This window comes from Phocoena phocoena, chromosome 12 (assembly GCF_963924675.1).
Source record: "Phocoena phocoena chromosome 12, mPhoPho1.1, whole genome shotgun sequence".
NCBI lineage: Eukaryota > Metazoa > Chordata > Mammalia > Artiodactyla > Phocoenidae > Phocoena > Phocoena phocoena.
Window position 1 is genome coordinate 25,470,220 of NC_089230.1, and position 17,732 is coordinate 25,487,951.

At 41.5% G+C, this 17,732-nt stretch overlaps 1 protein-coding gene across 1 annotated transcript in view; it reads right to left on the reverse strand.

Moving 5' to 3' along the window:
• The window catches only part of ARFGEF3 (ARFGEF family member 3), a 182,477-nt gene that overhangs the window by 137,344 nt on the left and 27,401 nt on the right, over positions 1-17,732 (reverse strand). Inside the window, exon 3 of the mRNA XM_065888865.1 lies at positions 2,887-2,968. Coding sequence (XP_065744937.1) covers positions 2,887-2,968 — 82 coding nt within the window. The remainder of the gene's footprint in view (positions 1-2,886; positions 2,969-17,732) is intronic.

Consider the following 17,732-nt stretch of genomic DNA (forward strand, 5'->3'; position numbering starts at 1 on the left):
TAACATGTGGCCTCCAGTGCGCATGTAACACTTCAAGGGTGGTCTTCTGGTCCAGAGCGGGGGCACCCGACAGTGCATATGAAGGTAAATATATGGACTTTGGGTGATTATGATGTGTCAACGTAGGTTCATCCTTGGTTAAAAAAAAAAGGTACCATTCTGGGAGTGATGTTGATGCTGTGGGAGGCTATGCATGTGTGGGGGGAGGGAGTATATGGGAAATTTCTGCATCTTCCTCTCAATTTTACTCTAAACCTAAAACTGCTCTAAAATGAGTCTTTTAAGAAGAAGAAGAAGAAAAAGATGGCAGAGGGGAAAGAAAGAAATGCGGTCTTTGGTGGCACCATTGCTTTCCTATTCCAAACCTGGAATTGCTTATCTCTATAATTCTAGTTGTGTAAGATAATTAAATCTGTTTATTGCCTAAAACCAAACAAAAAACAGTAATGCAGAAGTTTAATCCCATTCTCAGATCAAATTAGCTTAGTTCTAAGTCACAGCACATTCTGTGCTGACTCAACCCAGAAACGTCCCATTCACAAGGGCTGCAGTTAAGCTGTTCTTCCCTATTCTGTCCTGGGGCATTGGTTTTTGAGACCCCAGTGTAGGATGGATTTTATATTTATCCCTATTAAATCTGTCCTTGTCCGATGCAGCATAGGGTCGCAGCCATGAAGAATTTCTGGAATTCTGATTCATCCAGGGTAATGACTCCCTCTTCTAGCTGAATGTCACTGCAGATCCGGAAAACAAGTATTTTAAACCTTCTTCTTAGGACTCCCTGAATTTGTCTATACAGCTATACCTCATTTTATTGCATTTAGCTTTACTCCACTTCACAGGTACTGTGTTTTTTATAAATTGAAGGTTCGTGGCAACCGTGCGTCAATCGAGTCTACTGGCCCCATTTTTTCAATAGCGTTTGCCCACATCGTGTCTCTGTCACATTTCGGTAATTCTGGTAATATTTCAAACCTTTCCATTATTACTGTATTTGTTACGATGATCTGTGATCAGTGATCTTTGATGTTACTGCTACAGCTGACTGAAGGATCAAATGATGTTGGCATTTTTTACCCATAAGGTATTTTTTAATTAAGGTATGTACATTTTTTTAGACATAATGCTATTTGCACACTTAAGAGACTACAGTATAGTGTAAACATAATTTCTATATGCACTGGAAAATCAAAAACTTCATGTGGCTCACTCTAATATTTGCTTTATTATGGTGGTCTGGAACTGAACCCACAATATCTCTGAGGTATTCTCTCAAAAGAGATTTTTGACTCTCCTGTAATATAGGTAGGGCAGCCCAGAGTTAGTTTATATACAAACCTGTTTTTACTTAAAGTGATAAAGACTAGAAAGCTCTTAAAAAATGCCTAAGTTAATGGGAGGTCACAAGGGATGCTGAGAGGAAGACTCCCTGCCCCCCAGATCAGTGAAGTTCCCACGATTATTGAAAACATGATACTGTAACTTAGAGTGTTTGAGGGTTAAAAAAGGATTAACTAAATGGAAAATCTATATACTACTAAAGAAAAGGGAACATAGTGGCAGGTCAAAACAAACTCCCATTCTTTTTTTTTTTTTTTAATTAATTAATTTAGTTTTGGCTGCGTTGGGTCTTCGTCGCTGTGCAAGGGCATTCTCTAGTTGCAGCGAGCAGGGGCTACTCTTCATTGCTGTGCGTGGGCGTCTCACTGCGGTGGCTTCTCTTGTTGCACAGCACGAGCTCTAGGCGTGTGGCCTTCAGTAGTTGTGGCACATGGGCTCAGTAGTTGTGCCTTGCAGGCTCTAAACTCAGTCGTTGTGGCACACAGGCTTAGTTGCTCTGTGGCATGTGGGATCTTCCCGGACCAGGGCTCAAACTCGTGTTCCCTATTGGCAGGTGGATTCTTAACCACTGCACCACCAGGGAAGTCCCCCATTCATTTTTAAAGTTGGCCCAATTACTTTGGATAAAAGTTTTCATTGTTCGTTTAAAATTTTTTTAAATGTTTAAGAATTTCTAATGCTATTGCATATTGAGATATACATCCTCTAATTCCAATCTTCTAGGGAAAAAAAGAGTTGTAACTTTCTTACTCTTTCATATTTATTTCTCTAAAGGTATTAGAGACCTCTCTGAACTTAAAGAGCTAACCATGAAACAGTAACGTGAGAAGACATCCAACAAATGCCACCAATCCCTGGTCATGCTGAAAGAATACCCCGCGTAGGCTTGAACTCCACAGTACTTGTCATTCACATACCAAACCACTTAAGAAGTCAATGTATCTATACAGCCAACAACTTTGCACCTTTGGAATTAGACCTATTATGTACGATGTAAAACAAAATGAACAAATGCTCAGAGCAGGAAATGCATTTGTGCAATCTGACTTTTCTGACTACACAAAATTTCTTTCTTCTTCCCAATCTTGTTCTGGAAACAAAACACATTAATCCATTCGCCAACCTAACTGTAGAACAGAAAACAAAACAAACTCTTTCCAGCTTACCATCATTGCTCATGACACAGACCCAGAGAACTTGAATGCATATAAGATTTGTGTTGGTATAGAACTGGAAGCATCTCTCTTGGGAGCCCTTACTCTGTTAAAAGTTTGGTGTCACACAAACCATTTCATTCCTGTGTGGGCTTAGCTGAGTCTCCATGAGTCAGTGTCTGAACAACCAATGTTTAGCAAGATAATGCTGTACACAGAGAAATGCTGGTAAATACAAGAAAATCCTGTTATCTTCTCTGGTTATTACCCAGTTCAATCAAATTTTTGTCTGGGTTTTTAAACAGCTAGTATTTAGAATGTTAACTATTTGCTCTTTCAATGCCAAAGTGGTCTGTCAATTTCTGTCATCCTGTTGTACTCAGAGCCATACCTGTATCCCTGCCAAGGCATGTTGGGCCAGCTTCACATTCTTGGATTCCAAAGCCAACTGGAGAGGCAGCAGGCATTTCTCCCTGGCAAACACATAAATAAGGACAACATGTGAGCTCAGCAACGCTGGCAGTCAAGTGATCCAAGCCTTATGTACACCCACCCCCAAATGCCGCCACACACGTACACAAAACTATGACCAATAATGAAACTGCACATGGATTTTTAAAAACACAGCCAAAAAAAGCTGTGCAGAATTCATAGCATATCATGGGAATTCCCTGGCGGTCCAGTGGTTAGGACTCCACACTTCCACTGCAGGGGGTTCAATCCCTGGTCGGGGAACTAAGATTCCTCAAGCCGCGCTGTGCGACCCAAAAAAAAAAAAACAACAACAACAACAGCATATCAGCAGCTCACTTTCTTAGGATGGCTACAGAGAAAACATACACAAGTACTCTCAAACAATTGTTTTGGTGAACTAATCATCACATGGTAAGTCCCTTACCAGTCCATGAACACGCCCTGCTCTTTCCAGAAGTAATATAATTGCCTGTACTCAGTACACCTGGGGTGTGTAACGCTAGAAAACAGTGTTTATTTAGATTTCTATGCCGTGCTCATTCCTCTCCCCGACCTGGCAAATGAGGGCATCACCACCACTAATCTGCCTCATGGACATAAACTGAAATTTGATGCACTTGTCAATTTCTTCCCCAATTCAAATTGTTCAATAATCACTTATAATTTATGAATTTGCCCTTTAGTCTCCATCAGGGAGACCTAAATTTTGTGATGGATTATTTTTATTTTTTTTATTTATTTTATTTTTGGCCGCACTGGGTCTTTGTTGCTGCTCAGGCTTTCTCTAGTTGTGGCGAGAGGGGGCTTCTCATTGAAGTGGCTTCTCTTGTCACGGAGCACAGGCCCTAGGTGGGAGGGCTTCAGTAGGTGCAGCCCACAGGCTGAGTAGTTTCCACACGTAGGCCCTAGAGCACGCGGGGTTCAGCAGTTGTGGCATGTGGGCTTAGTAGTTGTGGCATACGGGCTCTGTAGTTGTGGCTCACGGACTCTAAAGCGCAGGCTCAGTAGTTGTGGAGCACAGGCTTAGCTGCTCCACAGCATGTGGAATCTTCCTGGACCAGGGATTGAACCCATTTCCCCTGCATTGGCAGGCGGATTCTTAACCACTGTGCCACCAGGGAAGTCCCTGTGATGGATTCTTTTTTTTTTTTTTAACATCTTTATTGGAGTAAAATTGCTTTACAATGGTGTGTTAGTTTCTGCTGTAGAACAAAGTGAACCAGCTATACATATACACATATCCCCATATCTCCTCCCTCTTGCATCTCCCTCCCACCCTCCCTATCCCAGCCCTCTAGGTGGTCACAAAGCACCGAGCTGATCTCCCTGTGCTATGTGGCTGCTTCCCACTAGCTATCTATTTTACATTTGGTAGTGTATATAAGTCCATGCCACTCTCACTTCGTCCCAGCTTATCCTTCCCCCTCCCCGTGCCTCTTGTCCATTCTCTATGTCTGCGGCTTTATTCCTGTCCTGCCCCCAGGTTCTTCAGAACCATTTCTTTTTTTTTAGATTCCATATAAACATGTTTCCAAGACAGAAATACAAACAAACCATCAACAGCTTTGATCCATGAGAAGTACCTGGCGTCGAGTGAAAGACAAAAAAAATGGCTTGAGAACTATTTGTATATTTTGAAGCTTAAGAAAAAAATAACTGGGCCCTAAAATATGTTAGGAATAAACCAAAAAGGCTACAAAGAGACATCTATTTTTCGGTAAGAAGCATTCACTCTAAATAATTAAACAATAGATCAAGAATTTTAATCAACCCATTATTTCCCCACAGAGTTACACTGGCACAACAAATGAAATGTTACTTAGTTTTACCAGGTTCCTCCACCCTCACTTAAACCAGAGCAGCCCCACTTTTATCTGTTTTATATTTTCAGCATAAACTGAAAGATTCATTGACTTTAGAGAGTATGAAAGCCACAGGGTAAGACTACAGTAGTCGTTGGAGGAATAAGGGTCACTGTTGCAGAACACAGTGAAACAGAAAGTTCATTATAGCTCTGATTCCTTCCTGTGCACCCTGCAGCTTTTCCATGGAATCCTCCATCAGCAGCTCCATGACAGATTGAGAGAGTACCAGACACTCCCCCTAATGCTGGCCACAAAGAACAAAACCAGACTATCGGAAAGAGCATTAAGCCCTCCTAATTCTTCTATCCCCAAGTTACAATACCCCCACTTTTATATGAAAATTGATTCACACTACAGCCATTTTTCATTAGTACATCCTTTGACAGGTGGATAAATTACCCAACTGTGTTACTTCCAGTTGGGTGGCTATAATTTTGTGGCTCTTACGGTTATCGTCAGTTTCTCTCAGTTTCAAGGCAAACACTGCTATGCAGTCAGTTAAAGCAGGAATAGCTAATTTTCCCAATTTTGTTTCTTTTATTTAATCACAACCAGTTTACAAGCTTAGAAAAATTAATTGGAAGGGTGAAAGTCAAGTGAGAATTAGCAATAATGGGCTGATGGAGGAATTAACAGAAGAGCCATAGAACTTCATCTGGAAACCCCTGAAACAATCAAATTTCCACCAGGCTTAATTCACTGTGAAAGAACTTTCATCTCCAGTTTTTGGAGTCAGATCTGCCAATGAGGGCATGATAGTAGTGAGCAAGTGTCGATGTCCCAAACTCTTAACAGTCTCATAGCCTGGGCCAGTGAAAGTCTCTGTTGAGTGGCTGTGTGCTGAAAACGCACACGTATGACACATTTCTCATCCAAGGCACTAAACGAGAGTGGATGCCACAGCAGCAACAAGGACGTTCCTAGAATGCCGAACCCCCGACCCTTAGGGAGCAGCATTATGTTTGCAAATAAACAACAACATGCTCACATGGCTCTGCCCTTGACAGTACCAGTCCTTGAAATCCTCATTCCACTCTCTTACCTACTTCTACATTCACACAATTTCTATTGCAGACCGGAAACAGACTGCTGACAAATGCCAGGACTACCAGGTCCCACCATGATTCCAGGGGACATCATTGAACTGTTCCCCATGCCAGTCGTGGTCACCAGGAAGGACTGGAAGATGTAATTGGTTCAGCTAGGTTTGGGTTTAATTGCAAGGTATCACCATTTAGTGGAAGGACTATGGGCTGTGGAATCACACAGACCTGGATTCAAACCCTAACAATTATAAATTGTTCAGTCTCAGTTAATATACTTAACTCTGTTGAATCTTAGCTTCCTGGACTTCCCTGGAGGCGCAGTGGGGTTAAGAATCTGCCTGCCAATGCAGGGGACATGGGTTTGATCCCTGGGCTGGGAAGATCCCACATGCCACGGAGCAACTAAGCCCATGTGCCACAACTACTGAGCCTGCACTCTAGAGCCCGCAAGCCACAACTACTGAGCCCATGTGCCACAACTACTAAAGCCCGTGCGCCTAGAGCCCGTGCTCCACAACAAGAGAAGCCACTGCACCGCAACGAAGAGTAGCCCCAGCTCTCCACAACTAGAGAAAGCCTAAGCGCAGCAACAAAGACCCAACGCAGCCAAATAAATAAATAAATATTTTTTAAAAAATCTTAGCTTCCCAATCCATAGCAAGAGCATCTTAAGACCAATCCTGCAGAGTTATAGTAAAGAGTACAGAAAATATATATCAGGGGTTGGAAAACTTTTTCCATAAAGAGGCAGACAAAAAATATTTTAGGCTTTGAAGACCACACGGTCTCTGTGCTCAACGCTGCTATAGCACAAAAGCAGTCAGAGACAACATGTAAATCAATGAGCCTGGCTACATTCCAATAAAACTTTATTTACAGGACTTCCCCGGTGGCACAGTGGTTAAGAATCCACCTGCCAGAGCAAGGGACAGGAGTTCAAGCCCTGGTCCAAGAAGATCCCACATGCCGTGGAGCAACTAAGCCCATGTGCCACAACTACTGAGCCGGCGCTCTAGAGCCCATGAGCCACAACTACTGAGCCCATGTGCCACAACTACTGAGCCGGTGCTCTAGAGCCCATGAGCCACAACTACTGAGCCCATGTGCCACAACTACTGAGCCGGTGCTCTAGAGCCCATGAGCCACAACTACTGAGCCCATGTGCCACAACTACAGCCCAGAGCCTGTGCTCCGCAGCAAGAGAAGCCACCGCAATGAGAAGCCCGCGCTCAGCAACAAAGACCCAACACAGCCAAAACTAAGTAAATGAATAAATTCATTAAAAAACCCAGAAAACTTTATTTACAAAAACAGGCAACACGCCAGATTTGGCCTACAGGCTAGTTGCCCAGCCCTGATATAGACAAAGGCCCAGCAAAGACCATGATTTTCCATACAGGATAACAAGGTCTATCTCACCTTGTCATAGTATCCAGAAAGATTTTGCAAAGGACATAGAGCACGTGTCCTGGGAGGGTCTTAGCAAGACAGATTTCTCTTAGAAAATCAGTGCTTCAAGGAAGCGTCGACTGACAGACTTCATCTGGGTACTAAACCAAGGCACTCCAGCCATCCAACTATCCATCCAACCAACACTTGAGTGCCTGCTGTGTGCAAGGCACCGTCATGGATGCTTGCAAAGACCCAACAAGGAACAAGACAGAACAGATACTTGCTTTCATTTTATTCATGGGATGAAAAGGAGAATAAAAATTACTTGTTATTTCGCTAGTCTACCAGTCACCGTCACCTTAAAATAGGCATTCTTACCCTTGTTCTACATTTGAGAAAATGGAGATTCAGAGAGGGTTCACAGGGCTTCCCTGGTGGCGCAGTGGTTGAGAGTCCGCCTGCCGATGCGGGGGACGCGGGTTCGTGCCCTGGTCCGGGAGGATCCCACGTGCCGCGGAGCGGCTGGGCCCGTGAGCCATGGCCACTGAGCCTGCGCATCCGGAGCCTGTGCTCCGCGGCGGCAGAGGCCACAGCAGTCAGAGGCCCGCGTACCGCAAAAAAAACAGAAAACAAACAAAAAACAACAGAGAGGGTTCACAGCCTGCCCAATGTTACATGGCTAAAATCTATCGGAGACAATTCAAATGGAAATCCGTCTCGCTCCCAAGACCAAGTTTCTTCCAACACCCTTTGGTGTCAAAAGATCAGAACAAAGCTAGAATAGTTCTGTTTTTTTAAGCTTTTTTGGATCATGAACACAAAAAGATCTTCTTCCTAGAGGAGCATGCAAGTTAATTTCAGGGGATTCACAGGCCCCCTCAAGCCCTAACTCCACATAGATCCCAAGTTAAGAGCCCCTGCTTTCCGGAGAAAGGACCTGCCCAACATGGCAGAAACCTCCGTGTCTGTGTAAGAGAAGTGGGCCATGTTCCCTGGCTGGGCTCAAGGTTCCACTAGGATGAAAAGCTTTGAAGTGATATTACACTGAGCCCTAAAGCAGAGAGGTGGCTGTGTGTGTGTGTGTGTGTGTGTGTGTGTGCGTGTGTGTGTGCGTGTGGCTGTGTGTGTGTAGGAGGTGAGAGGGACGACTAACCCTCCTCAGGATCCAAGGCCTCTCAGCGCCTCAGCCCCAGCAGGCCCCTAGATGAGTGTCATGAGCCTCAGATCACGACTTTGACGTGAAACGAACACACGTGGGGCACAACTGATTTCACTGCTTGCTCTGTGGTACCATAAAAACCCTGCTGCCTTAATTTTTTAAAGTGATTTTAATAACAGAGAATAACAGGCCTGTGAATTGAGTCTCAGGATGAAATTTATAATGAAGATGCAACGTGGCACACACTCAGCCCCCTCTGCACAGACCATCTTGGAATAAATCATCTTTTGATCTTGCTAGATGATGCCTAATTGGGGAAAGGGCATACCAAAACCAACATTCAGTTACATCAAGCGATTATTTTTTATGCACAAGCATGTGCAAGATCACTCTTGCCTAATTAAATGTGGACAGTGGCCCCGGGTTTCATGCCTTGGCGTGTCATTATTTCTTAAAGAAGAATTAGCAGCTCTGCACATGCATAAGGAAGACATTACCCCGTGACAGTGTCTGGTTGTGTCAAGGAGGCTGAGTCTCTCTCCTTAACTGTGTTGTCATGGTTCACAGACAAGCTTTATTGGGCTGGAAGATAACAATGGACAAAGGGATATTAAAATGGGTGAATAGGGGAACAGATAGGACTTACCAAAAATTACCTTTCGATAATGAGCACAAAAATGAACTTCATGTAAAACCAAACCTGTTTCTGAATTTTAAGTTGCTTCCTCTTTGATGCACTACATGGGACGGAGCACAAAGATACCTTAGATTTCTGAGGTCTGCTTATACTGTATACTTCTAGGATTCCATGATCTAAGCCATTTATTCAGTAACTGTCTGGATTCCCTCACATAATAACCATGGCTCTGATTGAATATCAGCAGCCTGTATGTCCCAAGTACCATGTTCACACCGTCATATTTACTATTTTATTATGTAGAGATTTAACTGTTGACAAAACAAACTGAGAGAGACTAGATTACCTGTCCAAGGCCACATGTTTGTAAATGACAGAGCTGTGATTTAAGTTTAGACCATCTGTCTTCAAAACCCCTGTTCTCTGGCCTCCGCCAGCCGGCAGCTCCCCACCAACTGTGGCATATGGCACCCTGCTTTACAAACAGCAATTCAGATGTCCACCCATTTAAAAGAATGGGGACAGACATCAAATAAGTAATGTAAATTATCTTACTGTGAGGGGTCGTTCATGAAGAAATGTGTTACATTTGACAGTTGGAATGCAGTTATGAATGTAGTTATGGAAAGGTATTTACAGTTTGGATGAGTGGGATAAATGCGGCTTTGGATCTAGCTGCTGGGTTCACGGACAGCCATCACTTTTCCTAGTAATCACGACCTTTCCTAGTTTGAGTACAGAAGGTTTTTCAGCCCCTTGTTGTGACACTTGGGATATTATTTGTGTTTATGAATACCGATGCTTTAAACAGTTTGCAGCAACACTGATGAATTTTCATTGACTAAGCTTTCGCCAGAGCCAATTCACTGAGCCAACTGGAACTGAATTGTTTCCTTAATTGATTTTCTCTGCAGTGCAGTTAAAATGTTTCCATTTTCTTTCTATTTTCACTCCTATTTTTATGAAATTATCTTCATCAGTAACCTCTATATTTCGCAACGAAGATTAGGTTCATCCTTCAGGAACTGATCTAGGTCCTAGGGATACAACTGTGAACATAAAATCCCATTTCTCCTGCAGGATTTCGAGATGCCTTAGCAAGCCTACTGCGATTATGTAGAACATACGAAAATGCCATTTTCTGTACATCGGAAAGGGTTGAACATTCATAATTTTACATGATTCACTCTGTTAAAAAGAATCCTAAATAGATAACCAACAAGGTCCTACTGTACAGCACAGCGAACTATACTCAATATCTTGTAATAACCTGTAAGGAAAAAGAATCTGAAAAAGGATATACATATATAACTGAATCACTTTGCTGTGTACCTGAAACTAACACGACATTGTAAATCAACTATATTTCAATAAAAATTTTTGAGAAAAGAATCCTAAATAATATGGTTATGCTCATATTTTCCCTCAAAATATACTTTTATTATATTTCATTATAAAAGGCATACATGTACATTACAAAATCCAAACCATACAGAGAGACACACAACAATGAAAATCAATTAGGGCACTACCTAAGAAGAGAGCTGGGCTGAATGCTGACCATGGGTATGTCCAGAGTGGCATGGGGGATCTTTCGTTTTCTATTTATACTTTCTATTTGTATTAATTTTTATATAATAACTCTAGAATATACTGATATAATCTGAAGAAAATATTCAAAAAGCCACAAAGTCACTGGCTCCTCACAAGTTAACATCACAGTATTTTCTTCTCCTGTTCAGCTCAAAAAGGTGAGTGAATCTGCACGTACACAGAGGAAATATTAAATATGGAACTCATTTTCTTCCTGGCACTTACATCAACAGTCCAAGTGTCCTTTTTAGCAATTATATGTACACTTCTTGTTTATAAAGTAAACCTCCGTTTACCTGATGGGCCTCACTATGCTAATAGGTTTTTGTACTGAGAGGACAACTGCAGACAATTTAGTAGGTTATCAATCACCTGAAAATTTATAAATACTATCTAGATTTTTATCTTTGCTATTTGACATGACTAATTAAAAAATAAGCCGTAAAAGAATAGAAAGCAACATAAATACGAAAACATTTTGGTATACTATTGTAATAGGGAAATGGGTTTATCTTTTTCATTTTAATATTCTTGCAATATTTAAAAAATATAAAACACAACAGGTCAAGAAGATAATTTATAAGAGTAAATTTTTATTCATTTTGAAAAAACTTTTTTCCAATGACTTATTGACACATGTAAGTTACATATAACATTGTAGAAGTTTAAAGTGTACAACAAAATGATTTGATATATGTATATATTGCAAAATAACGACCCCAATACGTTTAGTTAACAAGGATCACCTCACATAGCTACAATTTTTTTTCTTGTGATGAGAACTCTGAAGTTCTATTGTCTTAGCAACTTTCAAATATATAATGTAGTATTGTTATAGTCACCATGCTGTATATTATATCCCCATAGCTTATTTATCTTTGAAAAAAATTAAAGGTGGCTTGGTATTTTCACCTGCAATCTAGAATTATCAATACTACTACTTCTACCAAAAGACATAAATTCTATGTAATCGGGGGAAAAACACTAAAGGTTTTTTTTTTCCCCCCAGAGGACAAAAAAAGAGAAAATAAAGTCCATATTAATCATAAGCAAGTTGTTCCTGATTTTTTTTTTAACAACTATTGAGCATCTATTATGTCTGGGGCACTGCACGTGGCACTGAGTAAAGAACAGAGGAAGTGCTTCCCTGGTGGCCCAGTGGTTGACAGTCGGCCTGCCGATGCAGGGGACATGGATTCGTGCCCCGGTCCGGGAAGATCCCACGTGCCGCGGAGCGGCTGGGCCCGTGAGCCATGGCCGCTGAGCCTGCGCGTTCGGAGTCTGTGCTCCGCAACGGGAGAGGCCAGAACAGTGAGAGGCCCGCGTACCGCAAAAAAAAAAAAAAAAAAAAAAAAAAAAATAACAGAGGAAAACAGATATCATTCCTTTTCAAGATAGGGACAAGTGTAAATGTGTACATTCACCTTCTGAATGGATGAATGAGTAAACAAACGAACAAATAAGTGGAAAATGCCTAAGAAGTGTTAACATAAAGGCTATTTAAAGATTGGTTGAGCTTATAAAAATAAACAAGTCCGGTAAAAAAAAAAAAAAGACCAAATCAAGTGGCATTCCCATTCCATTGGATACAACACTCTGTGTTGGACACAACATACTGGCTTTTCTCTTTGGATGGAGTGTTCTGTCACTTTCAACCAGAGGATTACTAACTGATACAAGGGAGACGGACAGCGGACATCACAGAAGTGCCAATTGTTAAAGCCTTGGTGTGCCACACGCCAGGCTAAGGGCCTAGGCACACAACTTCATCTAAGCTGTACACCAACCCAGAGGACGGACGAATGTTATCGACATTTACTGATGAGGGAAGTGAAAGGGAGAGAGGACCGGTCACTCCTGGACAAGAGCTGGCGCAGCGCTGGACCCCGGAACTCAAGCTCCTTAACATCGTGTGACGTGAGTGCTTACCATTTGTCACTCTCACACCTGTTCCAAGACCTGGTTAAGCATCTCACACACAGCAAGACCGTGAAGCACCCTTCACAAAGAAACTCCTTTCTGTCCATCATCAATCCATCCTTATACTTCCTCACTTTATCTCCCACATCAATCATTCACGCATGAACTTGTACATTTTTCCACTTATAAACCCCTCCTCACCTCCATCAACACACTTATCAGTTCCTCACATAACCACTTCCTGTGGCACCACGGAAAGATTTTACTCCTTAATTCTGTCATCAAAAACAATTTGTCAATGTATCTCAAGAGCTTAAAAATATTAGTATGCTTTGACCTAGGATTTTCTATTGTATGAACCTTTTCTAAAGAAATCGTCAGAGATATAGCAAAGTATCACGTGCAGAGATTTACCTGTAGTTTTATTTATAATGTAAATAAGGTTAAATAAATTCTGGTACATTTCTGAAATGGAGTAACATACAATAATTTAAAGTATCTTGAAAAGTTTTTATTAACACAGGAAAATGCTTTGAAGATGTTATGTCGAAGAAATTTAAAATGAGAACACAATGTAGAAAGTATACCATACCATGGTCCTACACTTGAATTAAAAAGTTATATACACACACAAGTGAGTGGAGGAGAAAGGGACTGAGGCTGGAAAGAAATTCCTCAAAACCCCTCTGGAATATATCTCAGTCTTTGGGGAACATGGATGGTTTTGGTTTTATTATTTACATGTTTCAACATTTTTAAATCTTTCAAGAATAAAATATATTACCTTTAGAAATAGAGAAGAAGGGAGGCTAGCCCTCTCCTGTATGTGCATAAACACACACTCCCTTTCCTTCAAAGCTTTGGTCTAGAATCCTCAAAGGCCGTGTTTCCAGTAGCGGCTTCAATCTAATCCTTCCTGAATTTCCTCTGTGCCAACTTCGTCTCTTCATCAAGTCACTACCCTTCCCACTTTATCAAAAGCTGGGCAATATTCCTGGAATAGTGTCTCTTTCCCCAGACATTTCCTTAGCATCTTTCAAACACTTACTGAATTCCTTCTTCTCCCCAAAACCTTTGTGGCTGAAAACAGGCTTGCTTATGACCCTCAAGTATTGATAGAATTACCAAAGTCACATGTATCTAAAATCAGTATGCTTAAATTAATTTTGCTTCTTTCTATGGCACGTTTTCTTCCAATCAAGCTTCCAGGTTTACAGTGTGAACATGCTAACAGAATGAAACATGCCTATGGGAACTGCCCTGCCCTCTAACATGGAACCACAGGCAGTTTGTTACTTAACGATTTTTTTCATGATGAAAATGCTCTGACAGACAATCTAGAGGCAAGATTCTGCCCAGAATCTCTGTCGCGGAGGGGCAAGTAGAGAGAAAGCACTAGAACAAATAAGATTTCTAACTCGAATACTCAAATCTTAGGGAAGAAGAGAAAATGAGCCGTACCACAACATCATCTTTTTTATGTGCTGATAACTTTATGCAAATGGTAGTTACCTGTTGAAAAACAGTAAGCCTATGCAATAAACATCATTCAGAAACACCTATATAACCAAAAACAGGTAACTTAAGAAACAAAAACTAGGGCTTCCCTGGTGGCGCAGTGGTTGAGAATCTGCCTGCTGATGCAGGGGACACGGGTTCGAGCCCTGGTCTGGGAGGATCCCACATGCCACGGAGCAACTAGGCCCGTGAGCCACAACTACTGAGCCTGCGCGTCTGGAGCCTGCGCTCCGCAACAAGAGAGGCCGCGATAGTGAGAGACCCGTGCACCGCGATGAAGCGTGGCCCCAGCTTGCCACAACTAGAGAAAGCCCTCGCACAGAAACGAAGACCTAACACAGCAAAAATAAATAAATAAATTACTAAACACCTACCCCCAACATCTAAAAAAAAGAAAAAAAAAAAATCACTTCTGTCATATAGTCACAAGCCCAACCAGATTCAAAGAGAGGGGATATAGACCCCGTCTCTCAGTTAGAGGTGTGTCAAAGAATCAGTGACCATATTAAAAAAAAAAACCAAAAACTAATCCCTTTGAGACAAAACTGTGATTTCTTTACATTCTATTCAGAACTCACTGGCCTATTAAAGCTCACAAATGGTGTGTATACATTTATTATAATGACTTCTCACCACTTAAATGTCATGATAGCAAAACGGTAGGATTAAATGTAAAGTTACATTTTTCTGTGAAATAGAAATTTCCAGTTACGATGTCAAAACGCCTGTAAAACCAGTCTATTAGCAAATCAACACAAATGTCAGAACTCAAATTTGTATTCCTCAATGGCTAATAATCTATCTTTGAGAAGTATGTAAGTTGTTCAGTAATAAAAAGATTTTTTATTTTAATATTTATGTAGCCTACTAGACATCCAGGCTCTGTATGAAGTATTAGGCATAATAATGAATGAGACAGAGTTCCTGTCCACAAGGAACCCACTGTCTAAGGGAGATAACACAGGTACAAAGTAATAAGCACTTGTATTAAGGTATACACAACTACAGAAGTATATAATAGGGGCAGGAGAGAGCCTATCTAGAAAAAGTCAAATGTCTTCATGCACAAGGTGATACTCATTTGGCCCTGAAAAAGGAGGGGACAGTATGGGACTTGGTCAGCCAGGTGAGGAAGAGGGAAAGGACATACCCAGCTGAGACTGTGAGTGCAAACGCAGAGTGGATTCATGGAACAGCCCAAGTACAATTATGACCCAATAAGTCATGGTCGGAAGACTGGTGAGAAATGAGTTTGACAAAGTAGATTTGAACCAGGTTTTGAAGGGTCTCGCATGTGAGGCCAGAGAGACTGGCCTTTAGCCAATTGAAAATGAAGAGCTAATAAAAGATTTTTAATCAAGGGAATAAGGTGATCTCAGACATTTTCTATACAAAATGGAACTCTGGCCACAATGTGGGAAATGGATAAAAAGTACAAATATCATGGAAAAAAATTTTGGTGTCAAACTAATCTGGGTCAAATTTAGGCTCTGCCTATTACAACCTGTGCACTAAGTTTTCAACCTCTTCAAGTCTCGTTTTATTCATCTCAAAATACAGAAGTAACATTATCTACCTTGAGAAGTATTGCGATGATTGACAGCACGCTACATTAGAAACACTGCTGATTCCCAGCCCAACCTTCTCAGCACTCCTGAAGACGCCTGGGCCAACCCCCTTCTCTTCCAACCCCTGGCTCTGTCCTGCCCCAGGAGAGGTCTCGTGGGCACAGGTATGGACATCACAGACTGCAGGCAAATCTCAGACCACAACCCATGCAAACAGCTGCCCTGTGGCCAGGCCTCAAGCTTAGAGATGCACATTCCCAAAGACAGAGGTGGGGAAAGGGCCCACATGCTATTTCTAGAAGGAGGCTCATCATAGTCTAAGTAGGGAACTCTTAAGTCTCAAGTACTCAGAGCATGAGCTGAGGGTGCAAGGTGGGCTCTGGGTGGGAATGTTCCCTTAGCCCTGAGGAGATGGAGAACGGGGCCTCTACAACATGATAGTGTCTAACATCTTGTATGCCCAACAAATGATTGTTGTCATGGTACTTTTTCTTACTGGCCACACTGTCTTGTTATTATAGTTTTGTTGTTGATATTATTTACTGGTAGCGGAAAGACCTGGAAGAAGGAACTGCCCTCTGCTATAGGGGTGTAGTCCTGAAAGTACAATGTACTTGGGCCTGTATTAAAAAATGGAAAGGAGTAAACAGAACCTAGAGATAGCACAGAAGTAGAGTAGAGAGGACCTACTGGAAGAACGGTTTTGAGGAAGGAAGTGGGAAGGATAATAACTATAGTTTTGTATTTTTTGAGTTCAAGATTCCTTTGGGCATCCAAGTACTAACAAACAGAAAACTGGATGTATCCATCTGGAGCTCAGAGAAAATGCAGACAGTAGCCATCTAAAAGTGGTAGCTGAAACCTCGAAGTGGATGAAACTTCCAAGGAAAAGTAAAAGATGTAAAACACAAGGACAGAGCTTAGAAAAATCCCTCCAGTGAGTGGAGAGAAAAAACGATGCCAGCAAAGGAAAAGTCGAAGGAAGCTGTGGTGCTCAAGAGGATGGCAGAAAGAAGGCTGCCTTCAAGATATGTCCATACAGTATTAATACCAATCGGTCATTGAGTGTCCGCTCCGTGCCAGGTATTATGACTTGGCATATATACATGATCTCGTTTAATTTAGTACTTACAGCACTATGTAATAGGTAATTATTTCCATGCCATCAATGAGCTCAGAGACAGTAAGTAAATTGTCCCATGTCATATAACTACTGTAAAGCATTAGGTGCCGTTATAAGCTGAACCTTACTGTTAAAACTGAGGAAAAACTAGGAACACTTTGGTCTCTGTTGTACAGAAGAAGGTATGGAAAGGAAGAGAAGTGATGAGCCCATCCAATGGAAAAGGCTGTGAACTAGGAACTTTCTCATTATGTTACCTCGTTTAATCCTCATGAGAAATGGGGCAGTGGACATTATCAAGTCCATCTTACAGTTCAAGACATGGAGGCTCCCAGAGCCAAGTAGCCAGGGACAGAGCTGGTAAATGGATGAGTCCAGATTCAAATGTAAGGACTGTGTGACACAAAAGCCTACACTCTTTCCATAGCAACATGTTGCCTCTCCATCATTAGGGAACAGGAACTAAAAGGGGAAGGGAAAGGCATCTACAAGGTGGAAACAAACACAGACCTTCCTGGAAATTAACCAAAGTAATAAAAAATATTAATCATCCAGTTGTCTTAAGTTCTCCCCTAAAACAACCCAGCAGCACAAGAAAGCCAGTGTAATAATCCCCACTTCTCTCAGGACAAGTACCATCAAGAATTGTTTCTGTCTGAATAAAGATGAGCTTTAGCAAGGATGTGGAGAAAAGGGAACCCTGTGCACTGTTAGTGGGAATATAAATTGGTGCAGCCACTATGGAAAACAGTAGGGAGATTCCTCAAAAAATTAAATATGGAATTACCATATGGTCCAGCAATCCCTTGTCTGGGTATATATCCAAATGAAATCAGTATCTAAAAGAAATATCCACATTCCCATGTTCATTGCTGCTTTATTCACAATAGCCAAGTTATGGAAACAACTTAAGTGTTCATCAACAGATGAATGGATAAAGAA